A 15,058-nucleotide genomic window follows, 5' to 3' on the forward strand; every position below is an offset into this window, starting at 1 on the left:
AGATGTTATAATACTGTCACAAGTCGCATGATGATGTCATAATGATGTCAAAATTAGCATAATGGTGTCACAGTGCAGTACTGTGATGAACACTATTGCACTGTGATGTCACAATGACCCTCTGATGCACTGTGATGTCAAAGTGTAATATAGTAATTGGCATAAAGAGGCAATATGATAACACAATGGAGCATTGTAATAGTACAATAGAGCGCTGCGTGCCAGGCCTGGTGGCACACGCCTTTAAACCCAGCACTTGGAGAGGAGAAGCAAGTGGATTTCTGTGAGTTCGAGTCCAACCAAATCGGCAAAGCAAGTCCAGGACAGCCAGGGCTACTCAGAAACAGCATTGAGCTGTCAGAATGGGATGCCATGGTGGCCAAAATGTGGCACTGTGATGGCACAGTTCATTATTGTGAAGTCATATGGAGCATTGTGATGTCACGTTCTAGTATTGTGATGTCACAGTCTAGCATTGTGATGTCACCATGGAGCACAGTGACACTGCACTAAAGCATCAAGATGGTACAGTGGGACTGAGCAGGTACAGGTGTGATGGGGTGAAGAGGAGCAGAAGAAAGAACTCAGGGAAATTCTACCCCAGAAGGCAGAGGAAGAGCTCCACCCAGGGGTACACATAGCTTGAACCCCATCCCACCAAGGGAAGCCCCTTTCTAATCCCACAGATGCTTGGGTGAGTTAGTATCAGAAATCAGTGGCCACACCCTCACTCCCCTGGGAAAAGCACTTCCCCTGGGAAGTGAAAACGCCCTTTTTTTTTTTTTGTCTCCGTGGCCAGGATCTTAATTGTTCCTAGTGTCAAGCTACAGGGTCGGGGATGGGGGGTGGGGGGGAAGAACCCAAGCTTCCCCAGATTTTGGGGGAATGGCCCAGCCTTGTGGGGCGACAATGAAATGAAGAGCACCTGGGAAGGAAAGCCAGGAGCTGGAGCTGCAGTCAGCCCTGAGGGGGTTTATGGTCCAATCTGCCCACACTGTGTGTTTTCTTCTTGGGCTGTTGGGAGATGGTAGAAACTTCATGGAGTGGGGGCGGGGGTGGTGGTGGTGGGAGCTTGTTGGAGGAAGTCAGGTCAATAGGGGTCTGTCTGTGAAGGAAATATTTGTCCCTCCCCCTTTCTTTCATCTCCTGGTAAAAGTGTTTGTTCCACCTTGATGCAACGCCACACTGAAAGCCTCTGAAGCCATGAGCTAAAACATTTAATTTTTTATAAATTTGTATAAGGACTTAAAGTTTAAAGTTTTTAGACTAGGTATCCTCTGGGTCCTGTACTCGGTCTCATTTTGCCTTTTTATTCTTACGTGACTATTAGATTCTGTTCCGTTGTGGAGTGTTTAGGTCCTGAACCCAGACCCTCATGCAATCGCTCTACATGAAACTGTATCTCCAGCCCAAATTCACTCAATTAAGGGATAGACACTTTCTGTGTTGCCCAGGCTAGCCTCAAAGTCCTGGGCCCCAGCAAGCTTCCAGTCTCAGCATAGGACCACAGGCTATGTGCCAGCTAACTCACGCTGCTTCTCTAAGGCTATTTCGGGTATTTTCCATTGTTATGGTCCTTTGAAAGCCCCTCCCCTTTTTTAAGGGTTTTGACCACTAGGGGTCATTTGGGATCCTTTAGGATTCCTTGGGGTCACCTGGGGTTTGATAATAGCAGTCTGGCAGCTTAGTGTTGTTTTGTTATGTCATGTCTTAGTGTTTTTCATGGGGCGATGCATCATTGCTTAGGGCTGTCTGCGTTTGGATTTGGAAGCTTATAGGACTGTCTGGTGATATGGTTTAGTGCACACAGGAAGGCATACAGGCAAAGGTTAAGCTTGACCTGAACTGTAGTAGAAAGCCTGCTGCAAGGACCCCCCTGACCGTCCTCCTTTGTCCAGGCATAGGCACGCACCTGCACACCCAGGAACTTACACCATACACACAGACACCTCACTCATGCTCTGCACACATGACACACACACACACACACACACACACACACACACACGCACACACACACGCACATGCATACTCACACTCCCTCACTCACCTTTTTTAATTAAAGAAAAAGATGAAAGCCAGCATTAGGAGCCACACCCTTAAAGAACTGAGTCTGACTACAATATGTGCCTCTGATTCATGTGGGGAAGCACATGACTGTGCTGACCTAAGCCCCAGCATCTAGTGAGAGCTCAGAGATGCAAATCTCCACCCATCCCTCTGCAGAATGAGGAACTACTGCGGCTCAGCAGGCAAGGGGTCCAGTTCCTGTTGTTTCTGTTACTGACTAAGGCTGGGAAACAGACAGGAGGATTTATGTGGGTCTTGTTTTTAACCCCCAGGATCCTTGAGGTTTTGAGGGTGGGGATTTTAGGGGCACTTTAAGATCAGCTGGGTAACCCTCAGGCTATTTGTTGTTGGTTGAGTGTGCTCATCCAGAGAGGATGCCAGAAGGCACCTGAGTCAATTATTAATTCTAACTGATAATTATCTGAGTCAGCCCAGAAAAATTCATCACTGTCACTATCGCTCAGCTCTCACCCAGTTCTTGAACTTGTGACCCAGGTCTCAGGTGCCCATGAGGGGTGGGGGAGTGGTCTATGTGCAAGATCTACATTAGCCAGAACTGCCCACAAGAGGCCTTAGTCAGTGCAGTGTTAACCTCTGTGCTTAGCTCTTTTTTATTTTTAGAAGATGGGGGTGGGGGGGGGGGGGGGGGGGGGGGGGGGGAGGAGGAAGAAAAATCTGTGCACCTTTGAACTTAGCAAACAGGAAACTTTACATAAAAGCCTATGTAATCAGAGCATACATAAAACACAACCCACCATTAGGTAATCGCTTTCATGGGCTTTTACATATCTGCCTACATCCGTATCAAGTCTGATCTTTTATCCACTTTACGTAATAATTGTTCCGGTTTCATTTCTGTTGCTGTGACAGATGCACTGGTGAAAAGCAACTTAGGGGAGAAAACGGTTTATTTCAGGGGACAATTACAGACCACAGCCCTTCATTGTGGGAAGCCAGGGCAGGATCTTGAAGGCAGACCTGCTTGCTGTACGAAAGAGATGTGGGATTCTCATCACTGCCAAAGAAGTTCAGCGGTACCCAGGGAGAGTGCTGCTTGCTAGCTGGCTCGGAAAGCACCTTAGATCCAGATACCTTCCTTTTACAGGTCAGGACCACCTGCCTAGGGATGGCACCGCCCACAGTGGGCTGGACCTTCCTACATCAATTAGCAATCAGAAGACTCCTAGACAGACACATTCGGGCCTCAGCTGATGCTCAACTCTCAGATAACTCTAAGATGTGTCAGTTTGACCATTAAAGCTCACCGGCACAGTATCGTCACATTGATTTTAAAATTATACTTACCATGGTTGATTAACATTTATGCTTATAGCTTAATTTTAGTTGAACCATTATCACAAGACCTACTTGTAGTGAGGTTACTCGAGTCTATAGATAAATTTGGGGAGCCTGCTACATTTCCAATCTGTGGATAAAGTATAACTTTCCACTTTTTAATTTTATTTTCTCATCTTTTATTCGAGTCTATACCTAGAAATATAATAGTTTATACATTGTCATTGTTTTAAGAACTTTGACATTCATTTAATACTTACTCTAATTCATCTCTAGACTATTATGCCCATTTTAAATTCAGCTTTCACTTTCTGGTCTTTTTAATGGATCATAGATAGACACTGTTGGCATTTCTTGTTTTCTTTGTTCATGCACTTTGGACCAAACTGCTTGATTTTTGTGGTAATTTGTGTTATTGCCAAAATCTGGTTAGAGAACTTTAGCCAAAGTTATTATTTCTCATACGTAGCCCTCATCTTTGGGCTCTTTACCGAGGATCATATTTGGATCAAAGCCTTTGAATATACCAGACAGTTATTTGGTATGTGTGGGAATTCTCAACAGTTTCTTCCCAAAATTATACCCCAGTCATCTCTGAGACATAATTATCCTTCATTAGTTGGGCACACCCACACTGTCCTGTTCCTTCTGCCCCTGTGTTGGCACCAGTTACCCTCCTGGAAGCCTGGGACACTCTGTCTTGGTGCTGTTGACCTCAGGAGGCTATGCAGGTGTGGGTTCGGGAGACCACAACAACTCAGAGGGCCTTAGTGACTAGGATGGGACAACACAGAGTCACGAGTTGGGGAGTGACACTTGAGGTACTAACCTCTTGTCTCCACTCCTTCTGTGGGGTATCTTTGCATTTTGCTGTGGAGAAGTCTTTCAGCTCCATGTTCCAGCTACCTGGTTCTAGGTATTTGCTTTTGCTGCAGGTGCCTTTTAGTGTCATATCCAAAAAGTCAGGGAAGAAACTAGCATTTAGAAGATGAATCAGGGTCAGGCATGGTGGCGCACACCTTTAATCCCAGCGCTCGGGAGGCAGAAGCAGGCGGATCATTGTGAATTCGAGGCCAGCCTGGTCTACAAAGCAAGTCCAGGACAGCCAAGGCTACACAGAGAAACCCTGTCTCAAAAAAACCAAAAAACAAAACAAAACAAAAAAGCCAACAAAAAACGATGAATCAGGGCTGGAGAGTTGAATTGGTGGTTAAGAGCATTGGCTACTCTTCCAGAGGATGTGGGTGGGGTCCCCAAGACCCACTTCCAGGGCATCCAACACCTTTCACCGGCCTCTGGAGGCGCCACGCATGCACATGGTACGTGTATATAGATGCAGACAACATGCCTGTACATATAAAATTAATTGCTATGAATCAGTTCTAGAACTCAGCGTGGTGAGCGTGGTTGCCAATACTGCATTGTTTACTTGAAATCTGCCAGGAAAATAGAGCTGAAGTGGCCTCACATCCCAGCCCAACACACTCCACACGGTACCTGCATGATGATGCGTGTGTTAATGTTACTGTGGCGACCACTCTATGCTGGCTATCAAATCAATGGTATTGAGGTATAGTTGATAAAAGGCGTGTTTACTCAATGATGACTAGGATGATAGACTTGGCTGCTAATTTTCTGCCCAGTTCCGGCCAACGTGCCTGCAGGCTCAAATCTTGTAACGTTAATTTACATGTTTATAAAGGATGTGTTAGTAATGTGTTACTTATACTTAGAATATGTGTGTGTGTGTGTGCGTGTGTGTGTGCGTGCGCGTGCGTGCGTGCGTGCGTGCGTGCGTGTGTGTGTGTGTGTGTGTGTGTGCGTGTATGTGCGTGTGTGTGCGTGTGTGCGCGTGTGTGTGTGCGTGTGTGCGTGTGTGTGTGCGCGTGTGTGTGTGTGTGTGTGCGCGTGTGTGTGTGCGTGTGTGTGTGTGTGTGTGTAATTTACTGATAATTTTTTGTGAGAGTGTGTCTTTTGGTTTTGGATCTCTTGAAAAGGAAAATAGTAATGACGATTTTACCCAAGTTCAATTATGAGTAGCGTTCACTTATACTAAAGCATCTCGGTAACTCACTCAGGCGCATCACAGACTTGCCAGTGGAGTATCGCACTTGGAGTGTAGAACAGACAGCACTAAATCAACTCCATTTCCGCAAAGCACAGCACGGACCGGCAGCTCCCTTGCAGGTTGCTAACATTTGTTGGATAATCTAGGCATTGCTATGTTTCTGAGGCATACTGCCTGCCTGGATGTCTGCTGCATTTTGGGAAAACGTCACTAAAACCTTGTCCTGGTGGTTTTCTTGTTCTAGAGAACAAATTATAATTATTTCTCCTTCCTGGCCAGGTTCTGGAAGACAGCTGTTGATCAGGTGTTCCAGCTTTATAAACCATCCGTTCTCCCTCTCTGTATTAGTCAGGGCTCTCCAGAGAAATAGAACGAATTGTGATTGTGTGTGTGTGTGTGTGTGTGTGTGTGTGTGTGTGTGTGTGTGCGCGCGCGCATGTGTGTGTAATTACCAAGGGATTAGTTGAATAAACACCTACTTTCAACCTTTCAACCCACTGTGGAATACAATGATGTGAAATCTGCAGATAGAGAGGTCTGACTATATTTACACACACACACACACACACACACATGAGAGAGAGAGAGAGAGAGAGAGAGAGAGAGAGAGAGAGAGGGAGAGAGAGAGAAACTGTTTTAGGAAACTTACTTATGTAGCTGAGGTTACAGTTCAAGTTAGAAGTACAGTGTGGTTGGAAGCAGAACTTCTTCCTTGGAGACTCGGTCTTTTATTTTATTTTTTTTAAGGCCTCCAATTGCTTTGATGAGGCCCACCCTCACTGTGGAGGTAATCTACTCAAAGTCTACTGATTAGATGTTAATCTCATTACAAAACAAAACAAACAAGCAAAAAAAAACCTCCCAAAAACATTGAGCATTTGACCAAACATCTTGGACCACAGCCTAATTGCCTAACCAAGGTGACAATTACCCCCAGCCACCGTGCACTCTCACCTTCACCAGAGTGGGACGTAGATGTCAGTCTAAAAGCCAAGTTCCTGGAGACCTCTAACTGGGTGCCTCCAATGAAGCCCGGTCCGGTCGGGTCCCCACATCCTAGTTTACACTCAAGAAAAACAGGCCTAGAAACAGATTCATCGACAGAAAGGATTCATTCCAGATCCTAATGAGCCACTGGTGACTTCAGCATGAAATTCAGCATCACTGTGTGCCAGGTCCCCCCTACCACACTCATGCACACCAGTGGCTGCAACTCAAGACTCCCAGGAGAGCATGCTTGTTTTTCTTCTGATCCAAAACAGCTACTGGTTTGAGTGTGTCCCTCAAATTCCCATGTTGGAACCTTGGACCCCAGTGAGGACCCACAGAAGTCCTGTGAGGTGACGGGTCACTAGAACTCTGCCCTGGTGAATGGAATGTCCTGTGCATGGATTGATGGAATGTTGTGGGAGCAGCTTTATTGTCAACACACGCTCTCAGGCTCGGTGGCAGTATGTGTGCTTGGCACACACAAGGCCGAGTTCATCCCCAGCACCAACAAAACCAAACAAATACCTAAACTGAGCCCTCTCTACCATGTTTTTTTTTTCCCTGTCTTGCTACATGGCTCCCTCTGTGGTATCATGGTAGAACACAAAGAATCCCACCAGACACTGACTCCATGCTTGTAGACCTCACAAGCTCCAGAATATGATCTGGATAGACCTTCAAGTCTTTATAAGTTTCCTCTTCTCTGCTATTTTGTTTTATCCACACTAAATGGGGGAAGGCAACTGGCTTAGGGACTGAGCTGAGTGCTCACCTTACAACCGACCTCTAGAGGCAAAGCTCCCCTCCTAAGACCATAGACCAAATCCACAGGGACTCTCTTCTAAAGTGCTTTATTTAAATAAGGTCTAAGTCGGGTACATTAAAAAAAAAAAAATTAAAAGGTTACAAGAACCACGGATCCCCACTGAGGCCTCATTGGATCATGTTAAGAAGCCTACACACATGTGACTATCAGTTCATAACCAACGGCTGGACCAAATGGTGTACCGTTCCCAACAGGCAAGTTTGACAAAGGAGAACAGGTTCTATACAACCAAGAGGGAAAATTGAAGAAGCATTGATAGTGGCCCCAGAAACCAGCAACCTGGAGATTGGGGCTTTTCCAAAAGTTCACAGCTTAAGCATCTCTGTGCTCAGTTTAATGGGAGTAGGAGGCAGGAAGGGAGGTGTATCCCAAGATACGGCCAAGACTTTCGATTACGTCTGAAAGAAGAGATGTTGCACCAGGTTTACGCTCACCTAAGAGCTCTCATCTGGCAGAAGCCAGGCTTTACAGAAACCAACCTAAGTAAAAACCTTCAAAACAGCTGGGTGTGGTACCACATGCCCTTAATCCTACCACAGAAGCAGGGGGATCACTGTGAGTTCGAGGCCAGCCTGGTCTACAGAGAAAGTCCAGGATAGCCAAGGCTACACAGAAAAACCATGTCTCAAAAAACCAAAGATAAATTTTAAGGTTTTTTTTTGTTTGTTTGTTTGTTTTTTACTTCAAAATGGGCAGTGCTGTGGGAGCGCGGCAGGGCAGCCTTCTGTCTCCCTCACCCTGGGCAGGGCTTACTGCTGTGGAATACTAAAACTCTTTGGTCACCGGACATATTTCTTTCTTGCAAATGTATCCCTAAGCCCAAGTTCTCCACGCTACAAGGCCTCAAAACAAAGTATGGGTTTTCTTTTGAGGTTTTATTGTGTTTGTCATTTTAAAGGCTGGTGTGTCTTGAGTGCCTCTTGCGCTGCAGTGCCTCTTGTGGTGCTTGGCCAATTTCCTCGTCTAACCCCCGCCCCCCCCCACCCCCGCCACCAAGTTAACGTTTAAAACCATAAAACACAATCCTTGCCAAGATGTTTTTGCACAGACAACGGATTTTGGAGGATCATCATATGCCACAGATAAAATGATAAAATTCCTTTATCTGGAAGTTTCTAGTTAGGAAAGGAGAGGGTGTGCAAATATTTCTTCCCAAAACATCAATATGTTCCAGGCCAACATCTTGGCCTTGGCCATGGTGCTGTCCTCCTGAGGTTGTCTCACCCCAGCGTAGCCTCCAAGCTGCACTTGCCCAGGGTGTCAGCAGAGTGCCTTTCACTAGTAGCACAGGCAGGCTGCTGTTTGTGCTTTGGGCCCCTTTCCAACTCACACTCCTGCCTGCTTTGCACCACCACTTCCCACTGAAGTCTGCTGTTCTCCTCACGTGATCACCTTGTAACACAAGCCTTTGCAGGGGGAAATAAAAAGAGTCCAGATGCAGCCAAACTGCTTTTCACACGTTGGATTAACCCCACCCCCCACCCCCACCCCCAATGCATTGTGCTCTTTTATTCCTCAGGATTTCCGGTTCATGGTACACAATTATGTAAACCCACAACGAATCAGTCTTGGAGTTCAAAGCTGCGAGGCCAAGTGAGACCAGTGAGAAAATCCAGTCGCCACTGTAGAGGTCTGATCAGTTGCAGCTATTTCAAAGGTGTCCAAAGTTCACATGCCACTTGGTGCTGGAGTCAGAAACCAGGTCCTAACACTCTAAGTAATCCTTTCATCACTGGACCACCCCCCAACTGCTTGTTTTTCGTTCTTTTTCCTTTCTTTTTCTTTCTTTCTGTCTTCCTTCCTTCCTTCCTTTCTCTTCCTTCCTTCCTGTCTGTCTGCCTGTCTTTTTCCTTTTCTTTTCTTTGTGAGTGTCTGTGTGTGTCACTAGAGATCGAAGTCTCACACGCTAAGAAAGTAAGTCACATCCTCCGCCAGGCAAGTTCCTAAAACTCTTTCTCAGTTATTTGAATGTAAGAAATGATCTCTAGGCGATGTGCCAAGATGGATTAGAGGACCTGTACCCCCACTCTCTTTGTGAACCCCACACTTTAAAAGCCATGTACCTTGGCATCACCTTCTTGACGTGCCTGGCAACCTGACACTCTGCAACAGTCACAAATTAACAGGCTCACAGGGAAATCGCATAAACCAGAAAAACTTTTCCAGTAAGAGTTAGTGTGCTCTGTGGAAACCCCCCAGGCTCCCAAAGGAGAATCGTGGGGCAATATTGACTCTGAACATTCAAGATAAAGATAGCTGGAAAGGAAATTATCCACGTCAAATTTTTCTCAGATATTTGCATCCACAAAGCTGTTCTGCATGTGCTTTGACCTCCGCCTCCTGTGTGTGCAGGAGCTTCCTCACCTCCCTCCTGAGTCCTGGGTTTTACTGAAGTCTACTGAAGTGTATGATCATGAGGGACGCTGCATCCCCCAGGCCTAGTTCTGTGCTTTGCTGGTGCCTACTTGAGTGTAATGATTAAGAGTAAGACCCTTTGGGTTCCTATCCCTCTGCCCCTGGAATGGATGGTGGTGTCCCAGTGAAGAAGCTAGGTTGCTAAGGGATACCCAGCAAAATGGCCGGCCACAAGCCATCTTTCTGAAAGCCCACAACGAAAGCACAGCTGTGAGCCTTCTAAGGAGGGTGGAGGACAGTAACATGCCTACATAGGAACAGGTCTGTTGCAGAGGTCCGCCTTCCTTAAAAGACACACTGGTCAGGGGCCTTCAGTCCCTCAACTGCTAGAGCTTCCTTGGGAACAGGTAGGAAGAGACCCCGCAGCAGCAGGGCTCAGAGATGCCTGAGTTACAGATTGCTTATCTTGCTTGGTTGAGCTTCATGGACCAGCACCAAGTCCCTAGCATCTGTCTATCCTACCTTGAATGGTACAAGCCACCCGGGTGGCCCGCTGCATGATGGTGTCCCTAATGGAGAGGGTGCAGGGCCACCCCTGCCCTTTCCGCCAAAGAGCCTGGCTCTAAAACTCATCAGCAAGGCTTCTCAGAGGCTAAGTGAGCACTGTCCTGTCTGCTCACACTCATGGGACCTCCCCAAAGAGCTTCCCTAATCCACAACAGGACAAGTCTTTACTCTTGGAAGCCACCTCCACGGATAAGGTGAAGGACTTTGCAAATGTGCAGGGGTCGGAAAGAATAACGTGTTAACTTCAAACACAAGGCCCCAACTCCATGTCGGGGGACACTCTTGCTGATGTGATAGTGGGCTAGGCTTGAAGGCACCTGCCATCTCAGCTGGTGGCCTCCAACCTTCCCTTCAGTGGGGGATATTCTTGCTGATGTGATAGTGGGCTAGGTTTGAAGGCACCTGTCATCTCAGCCGGTGGCCTCTAGCCTTCCCTTCAGTCTACCAGTGCTTAAAGACTTTTGAGTGCCATTTACCCCAGTTCACACCTGGCCTAGGTACATGATCAGAGTCAATACGTACTCCAGATCATTCTTCGGACATGGGAGGAACCCGAGCATTGGAGTGGCAGCTGAGAAGGCAGAAACACCCAGAAGTGTCCAAAAGGCCAAGAACAGAGCCTGATGTATTGTTTCCAGGTGCCCACATAGGACAGGGTGGACAGTCACTGTGCTTTCTACAATGATCACTTTTCCAGTGTGAAAACTCACAGGCTCATTGCATCTGCCCCCGCAGTGATGGCGATCTCACTTGGCCACTTTTGTTGGACTTGCCCCAAGGGCACGGGAGCTGTCACTTCCCTAATTCCCAAGAATCTCACAGTCATCCACCCTTCTTGGCAAACGAGAAGAATCTCTGCTACAAACCTTCAGGCATTCCAGAGGGCGAGCCTGCAGAATCCTCTTCCCTTCCAAATGTGGCAGATGTGTGTGGCTGCCGTTGGCACGGGAGGAGGTACGGGGCCTCAGCTACGCCCCTGTTCTTCCTGCACAGGAGCAGCGAGTGTGCCAGCCTCGTGGCACCTGCTGTCTGCTTCTTACTTAATTGCATATAAAAACATCAGGGAGGCACATGGACATAGTAAGTACACACATGCGCATACACTTAGGTATGTGAGCACACGCACTTTATGGATCCTCCTTAGAATGAACGTCTAAGAACAGCGGAGATCCAGAGATGGGGAGCTGTCTGCTGCTTCTGCATCCTCCTCCAGGGAGCAGTGCTGGCTTTCGGAGGGCTGCAGAGGTTTCTGTGGAAGGACAGCACCTAGCTTGCCATGGGTCTTCTTGGGTCAGCCGCGGCTCCTGGAGTGATGTCTGCATTCCCCTTCGTTCCCATGGCTCAGATGGTCTCCGGGGTCCCTGCTCTCTCCTCTAGCCTCTGCTGAATCATTAGCCGGAGCACCGTGTACCTGGGCACAAAAGCAGCCTGAATTAGGTGGCAGCCTGCAACACACCTCTTGTGCCTTTCCCCCCACCCAAGCAACACTGGAGCCCAACCAACCTGCTCCTTAGCTTTCGGCATTGGCCACCCTCGCCCACTTCACATGTCCTTCCACCCCAGAATGACAGGGAATAAAGAGGCCAGTTCCAAATTAGACTCTTTCGTTATGGTTACAAAGCGTGGCAAATGGTGACAGGAAACATGAAGATGCCGAACAGCAGCAGAGCCAGGTTCCCCGAGCACTTACTGTGCTGGAGATACTGTGCACAGTACTCTGTGGAGCCACTATGCACAGTACTCCACATGCAGGGTATCTCATGGACCTTCATCAAGGCCGGAACCTACACAATTACCCGTATTTCACCTTTTAGGGGAGCCTATCAAAATGGTGACCTCATATGGGTCCACCTACACCTATGCCTGCTTTTGAAGAAGAGGCTCTAACAACTACTGAGCACACAGCCGCACAGCTGGTGGGTGAGTTCAGCTTTCTCGTGACGTTCCTGAGCTGTAACACTGTAGATGCTGGAGTGGGCACATGGCACAGGGGCCAGGGGGCATAGTCCTCACACTTGGAGTTTGCACTATGAAGTAAAAGCCATGTTCCATAAAAGGTCTGCTACTGTCATACTAACTACCGATAGCAGCAAATATGAATTTGGATTTACTCTTCAGCACCAGACTAACAGTTTGCCATTATGTCCACAAAGGAGGTCTGTTCTGTGACTAATATGAAATAGTCGATTCCTCCCCAGAAAGAAGCTTTGCCGAACTCTTCAACCTGAAAGAAATTTCCAGAAGAGACACCTCTAAAGGAAGGAAGAACAGGACAGGACAAGACAGGAAGGAAGGATTTTAGAGTAGGTGCTCAGGACATCTCCATCTCAAAGACCCCCTTTCTAAGGTCCCAGGAACCTCTGCATCTTAGCGTTCTTTGCCTTAAGTCCAGGTCCTGTGCTGACCCTCAAGTGACCTCCAGACTTTGTCCTCAACCAACCTCAGGCTCTAAGCCTCAAGTGAAGGAAAGCTGGCTTGCTGCTGGGAGCCTAATCATAGAGCTGAGAGAGCACCTGCCATCGCCAACGCAATCACTTGAACGTGCCTCCTCCCAAAAGTTCCTGTGTTTGGAGCCTGGTCTCCGTGTGGCGATGCTGAGTGATAGTAATTAATATGGGCTCACAAGACTCCAATTAATTCATAAAATAACAAGTTGTTATAAAAGGCTCAGCCTAAGTCCCTCTCTGGCTTCCTGCCTCACGTGTAGCCATCACTGTCCTGCCGTCTGCCATAAGGACCTCCCCAAAGCCACGCAGGCGTGAGCCATGTGCGCATGCGCTCTTGAACTGTGAGCACAAATTTCATCACGTGCCGAACCAATCTCTTTTCTTTTTTTAAATTACCCAGCCCTGAGCAAGCGTTTGGTTCCAGGACTGACAATAGACTAGCAGGCAAGAGAAAGTGAACCTTCCTATTTCGAAATCCAGATTCCAAAGAGATTTTGAAGCCAACTCATTCTTTCCCAGAGTTCTTTGATAGAAGGATATAAGGAAAGATGTTTTGATACCTAGCTCACATCCAAATAAGCAGCTGACACGAGAAGCAGGAGACAGGAAACCAGTGTCCACGTCCCCGGTCTGAGATCCAAGTCTGTCGATGGGCAGCCCCCCTGGGACCAGCCCCCAGCAGGCAGCTGAACAGCAGCGCTCCTTGCCCAGAGCCCTGAAACAAACCCCCGCGCCCAGCCCCCTGCTCACTTGTGCATTAGCTTTTCCACTTCCCTGTCTTCTTCTTCCTGCAGTTTTTGAATGAAGCTTTTAAGCACTGGCATCTCAAACTTTATGTACTGGGCCACCTGTGGAGGGGAAGCAAATCCCATGGTTATGGTGGCGCACGCCTTTAATCCCAGCACTCGGAGAGGCAGAGGCAGACGGATCACTATGAGTTCGAGGCCAGCCTGGTCTACAAAGCGAGTCCAGGAGAGCCAAGGCTACACAGAGAAAACCCTGTCTCAGAAAAAAAAAAAAAAAAAAAAGACTTTGCCATCGCTCTCCTCAAGGCACAAAGCCAGCAGAAACCTATTTAGGATGTCCTGAAAGACAAGGACCAGGCCTCATCCTACCCCAGGTTGGCCACAGCTGCACAAAGAGACCTGCATTGGCATGACCCCACCTTGTTACTTTTCAGTTTAGTTTTTTTGTGATCCACAACTCTGGTGACTCAGAACAGAACAGCACTTCCTTTCATACGGTGATTCAGAGAAAGCGCTCCTAGGGTTGGGGTGGGGGTGGCTCTAGGGTTCCCTTCTGGTGCTGGGGGGGGACCCCCCCCCGGGAAGCTCTAGGATTCATCCTCAGAGCTGCAACAAAACAAAGACCAGAAAAATGACCTTAATAAACTGCTTTGTTCTCCCCAGGGCCAAGGTAAAGAGTCAACATAGCCCAGATTTAGGTCTCTGTCTCTGGACCCCCAAATGGGCGCTTGTTGCCAGGAAGTGAGTGGTTCCAGAGAGTTAGGGAAACAGTGTTTTCTCTCCCCAACCAGACCGCCCCTATCCGATCTGCTGGGGGGGCCCCCCACCCCACCCCAACTTTCCTCCCAGCGGTCCCCTGCCTACCACCTACTGGGTGCCTTTGGAGGCCACTGGAATTCCTGCAGACTGGAAATCTGAGAGGAGGGCTTCAAATGTGCTTCCAGGGTTCAGACTAGTTTCTTCTTTTAAAAATTGTTTACAGATGTGTGTGTGTGTGTGTGTGTGTGTGTGTGTGTGTGTGTGTGTGTGTGTTACTACAGGCGCTTAAGTAAACGGCTTGCATGCAGCATGGTGTGTAGGTCAGAGGGAAAAAACCTCATCTTTCACCTTGTTTGAGACAGTCTTTTTATTTGCCACCACATGTGACAGGGTGGCCCAGGAGGGGAAATAGACTATTAGAGAGTCTCCCGCCTCCACATGCCCAGGAAGCCACTGCTTTTCACCCAGAGCCTAACACAGAGAGCTGCTGCTACCAGCTGGTAGAATCATGAGAAAAACTGTGAATGCTATAAGGTACGTGGGTGTGGGGGTGCATGCTACTGTATCACCTAATGCCTGAAAAAAGAAATTCCCTGCAGAGCTCTTGGTGTTCAGACCTTGCTTCCAAAGTCCTCAGGGCCCCAGCATCTCAGGGGGGGCTCAAAAATTCAATCCTCTCTAACAATCCCCACAGAGCCCACCCTCAACGGCTATCAAAAGAACCCAGTGTTAAAGAAAGGAAGCCACAGGGGACAAGATGGCCAAAGAGCTATGCCTTAATCCAATATGCCTCCTTCCCATCCCACCCCATGCTCCCCACCCTCACTGCTGAGGACAGACCTCCAAGCAAAGGGGCTCACACTATAGGTGACCTCCCCACCCCACCCCCCGCCGCTCACTGCTGAGGACATATCTCCAAGCAAAGGAGCTCCCA

The 15,058-nt window shown here is 48.0% G+C and overlaps 1 protein-coding gene across 1 annotated transcript in view; it reads right to left on the bottom strand.

Annotated features, from left to right (window-relative positions):
• Positions 1-11,513: 11,513 nt before the first annotated feature.
• The window catches only part of Rassf2 (Ras association domain family member 2), a 35,976-nt gene continuing 32,431 nt past the window's right edge, over positions 11,514-15,058 (bottom strand). Inside the window, exons 10-11 of the mRNA XM_051144670.1 lie at positions 13,370-13,467; positions 11,514-11,583 (exon numbers count right to left, since the gene is read on the bottom strand). Coding sequence (XP_051000627.1) covers positions 11,514-11,583; positions 13,370-13,467 — 168 coding nt within the window. The remainder of the gene's footprint in view (positions 11,584-13,369; positions 13,468-15,058) is intronic.

This window comes from Acomys russatus, chromosome 4 (assembly GCF_903995435.1).
Source record: "Acomys russatus chromosome 4, mAcoRus1.1, whole genome shotgun sequence".
Lineage (NCBI taxonomy): Eukaryota > Metazoa > Chordata > Mammalia > Rodentia > Muridae > Acomys > Acomys russatus.